The sequence below is a fragment of the Rutidosis leptorrhynchoides genome, chromosome 11 (assembly GCF_046630445.1).
Source record: "Rutidosis leptorrhynchoides isolate AG116_Rl617_1_P2 chromosome 11, CSIRO_AGI_Rlap_v1, whole genome shotgun sequence".
NCBI lineage: Eukaryota > Viridiplantae > Streptophyta > Magnoliopsida > Asterales > Asteraceae > Rutidosis > Rutidosis leptorrhynchoides.
In genome coordinates this window covers 106,172,056-106,176,169 of record NC_092343.1, presented here as the reverse complement: position 1 = coordinate 106,176,169, position 4,114 = coordinate 106,172,056, and the positions used below count along the sequence as shown (strand labels likewise).

Sequence of the window (4,114 nt, the reverse complement as noted above, 5' to 3'; positions counted from 1 at the left end):
GGGAGAAACAAAGCAGTAGGACTAGACCAAATCCCGATCGAGGCGTGGAGGTGCCTAGGAGGCGATGGGGTTAGATGGTTGACAAACCTTTTCAACACGACGTTTAGAAGCGCAAAGATACCTATGGAATGGAGACTCAGTGAGGTCATCCCCATTTACAAGAACAAGGGAGATGCACAAATATGTAGTAATTACAGAGGCATAAAGTTACTTAGTCATACTATGAAGCTTTGGGAGAGAGTGATTGAGACGAGGCTCCGACGCGAGACAAAGGTTTCAGAGAACCAATTCGGTTTCATGCCAGGACGCTCGTCGATTGAGGCGATTCACATCGTTAGAAGCCTTATGGAGAAGTATAGGGAAAAACAAAAGAACCTACACATGGCGTTCTTAGACCTGGAAAAGGCTTATGACTGTGTCCCGCGCGAGCTGATATGGAAGACTCTTAACGCTAGGGGTGTCCCAAGTAGATATATAAGAACTATTAGAGATATGTACGATGGGGCGAAGACTCGCGTACGCACGGCAGTGGGAAACACAGAGTTTTTCCCTGTAGAGGTAGGTTTACATCAGGGATCGGCCCTTAGCCCATATCTTTTCGCTTTGATCCTAGACGAACTAACTAAGAGGATACAAGATAACATCCCATGGTGCCTAATATTCGCCGACGATATTGTTTTAGTTTCGGATTCTCGGGAGGAGCTTAACAGAAGGCTAGAGCAATGGAGGACTCCACTAGAATCAAATGGCCTACGGATTAGCAGACTTAAATCGGAGTACCTTAGATGCAATTTCAAGACGAGCGAAGAAGAACAAGAGGATTTAGTGGATGTCAGAATTGGGGATCAGATTTTACCTCCACAAGAGTCCTTTAGATATTTAGGCTCGATGCTTCACATATCGGGAAGGATAGATGAGGACGTGACGCATCGTATACGAGTAGGATGGTTGAAGTGGAGGGCAGCGAAAGGGGTGTTGTGCGACAAGAAGGTACCCCTTAAATTGAAAGGGAAATTTTTCAAGGTCGCAATCAGACCGGCCATGTTGTACGGCTCAGAGTGTTGGCCAATGACGAAAGCCCAAGAGAGGAGGATGGAGGTGGCAGAAATGAGGATGCTTAGGTGGACGTGTGGCAAGACCATGCTAGATATGATACCAAATGGAGTTTTTAGGGAGAACTTGGAAGTTGGGAACATAACCAACAAGTTGAGGGAAGGACGACTTAGATGGTTCGGGCATGTTATGAGGCGCCCACTTTTAGCCCCAGTTAGGAGAGTCGAGACCCTCGTTGTTGGGGGCGTAAGGAGAAGGGGTAGACCCAAACGTAGGTTGGAGGATAGATTGAAGCTTGACATGAAGGAGCTCTTATTGACCGAGGACATGACTTATGATAGGAATTTGTGGAGGAGTAGAATTAGAATAGATGACTAGGTTCTACATGGTGTTTATTTATCTTATATATTTATATTATATTTCTTGCCTACTTGCTTGTGTGCATTTCATATATGTCTTTTTTTTTTTTTTTTTTTTTTTTTTTTTCGGGGGACTTTACGTATTGGCTGGACATGTTTTATGGATATATAATATATCTATACTTATTGTAGCATATTCACATGCTTTATTGCACTATATGGTTACATGTTGGTATTACATTATATAGCAATTAATTTATACGTACTTACATATCACATGTTTTTATGCTAACATAGCATACTTATTTGTCTATGCCTACATAGTATACCATCTATTTTATACTGCATATTATACCTACATGCTTCTTACCAACATGTTTACGTATACTTACTGTACTTACATGACTTGTTATACTTGCATATTTGACACTCACATTTTTTACTTATATGTTATATTACATTATATTGTTGTATGCTTTATTTACCTATATATATATCGTATTGGAGTATACATTATTCATGGTAAAGCTTCTATTTTATCAACTTTACTTGTATATTTTTACTTCACATATCGGATTTCATGGTTCTTTCTGGTCGGAGGTCCCTAGGAAGCAGCATCTCTGCTCTACAGAATAGGGAGGGACGACTTCCTCTACCTGGAGACCGATAAGTATCCTGGGTAGAAGAATGACTTCCCTTTTATTTTAGGGTAGAGGAAATGACTGCCTACATCTAACCTCCCCATACTCCACTTTAGTGGAATTGGGTATTGTTGTTGTTGTATGGAGATGAGAGTTTGAGAAGTTTTATTAAAAAACAAAGAAAATACCAACGCATATGTTTAGTAGCTAGTGCAGAGTTTAGATGAACATCAAAGCAATTGTATGAGAATCTGTCAATTATACTCCAATGACAGCAATAACGAATTGTGCGGGAGCATCATTATCTATGGTTCATATTATTATCCAGTTATGCAAAATAAATATAGAGTATCCACTATTAATTTAACAATAAACGCATATTTACCAATAAATTGTGTATACGTAGATTTAGATGCAATGCAAAATTTTGGTATTTTGGTATTTCTGCTTGTTTTTGCAGTAATATCTTTGTAGTGATTCTGTAATCATGAACAATGTAGATATAAGAATGGTAAATAGAGGTGCAATACATCTATCTACATTTGAAAAAATAGATTAGTACAAAGATCAACAGATTAAAACCTACAAAGGTGCAAATACCAAAAGCTCGAATAAAACACAATGGCAGTAACAGCAGTGGCGGTTTAAAGTAAACTATTAAACGATTAGTCGTGAATTATACAGGAAATAGTGTTGTTAGATCAAAAGGTGCAAGTACGAATGAAACGTTATAATAAAGTTGTTTGACTACGCAACTAAGCCATCTACAACTCCTTCATATCAAAACATTAATTCAAGTTCACCTCAAGCTCTTTATACAATTAGCCCACTCCTATTCTACCAATATAAATTGCCCCACTACATTAATACTCTCAACTGGATCCAACAACCATTATATGACATAATATACCTACTGTCCTCATCCCTTATGACACTCAATCATAACTTTTAATTTGTGTATCTTATATTAGTACCGGAGTACTCATAGTATCCTTTTTTAACACCATATAGTTCCTAATTATTGCCATTATAAATTTCACACTACAGTCACCTAAGTTAAACATTTCCAATCCTGTATATAGTTTTTCAATGTCAGGTTCTAATAGTTATTGCAGAGATATTATACACATAATCTTATTCTCAAGTTAATTAGACTCAATGTTGTACAAAAATAGAATAGTGAAGAATAGGTAATCAAAACAAATTTGACATAAACTTGAAAGAAATGACAAACTCAAAAAGAACAGGTAATCAAAATAAATTTGACATAAACGTCGTTGAAATTAGGATCTCTGTTTATCGAATTGGTTTGATTATTATTTGATTATTTATTTGAGAAATCCTTTTACAGTTGATGGTTTTTTGTAGATTCTTCCATGTCTGACATAAATGCGTTGACCAAATGGTAGTTGTTTGTCTACTAACAAAGTTACTACAGCACTGATATCATCTACGGAGTACATAACTAACGGAAATAAAAGCAATTATTATATTACCTCATTCTCTCTTTATCTATTTCCCTCTTGTCAAATCACAAACCTGCAAAACAGACCAAAAATAAATAAATAAAAAGTGACAACATAATAAGATCATTTAAAAAGACTAAGGGATTCAAGGCTTACATGTGGTAGATAAAACATGATAAAAGTCGATCTGTTCCCATTGAAACAATCATCGATACATAACGATCCCTTCTGTTCCCATTGTTACAATCATCGTAGCATAAGAATTGTTTACCTGCTTTTATAGAGATTAGGGTACGAAGATACACCGCAACATTTTTCCACGACCGCCGAAATTATTTCTTCTAATTGATTATCTGATTCAATAGATAATTTGTTGATAGGGATTTGATATGAATAGTGGAAAAATCTTAGGGTTCAATCGGTACATGAACGCCACCTAACAATTGTTAGGGTTCGATCCCAAGGTGGCCTTTGATTCGATTTGTAGTCTGGTTACTTCAGAATTTTGAAATCCGATTACCTAGATCATTTTGATATTGATTTGAGAGGATGAGATAGAATTGGGGAAACATTAAGGCTTTCTCTAAATTCTGAT

The 4,114-nt window shown here is 36.7% G+C and overlaps 1 protein-coding gene across 1 annotated transcript; it reads left to right on the top strand.

The window, feature by feature from the left end:
• The first annotated feature begins 381 nt into the window (after positions 1–381).
• Positions 382–3,462, top strand: LOC139874841 (secreted RxLR effector protein 78-like). Its single transcript, XM_071862235.1, has 2 exons — positions 382–748; positions 3,422–3,462. Exons 1-2 carry the CDS (start codon positions 382–384, stop codon positions 3,460–3,462), a joined length of 408 nt encoding a protein of 135 aa, XP_071718336.1.
• Positions 3,463–4,114: the final 652 nt, after the last annotated feature.

What these genes read in the sequence shown, in the direction of transcription:
- LOC139874841 (XM_071862235.1), top strand. Translation starts at nt 382, where the DNA reads ATGGCGTTCTTAGACCTGGAAAAGGCTTATGACTGTGTCCCGCGCGAG. An exon ending in GACTCCACTAGAATCAAATG is followed by an intron (nt 749 to 3,421) that starts GCCTACGGATTA and finishes GGTTTTTTGTAG; the next exon opens with ATTCTTCCATGTCTGACATA.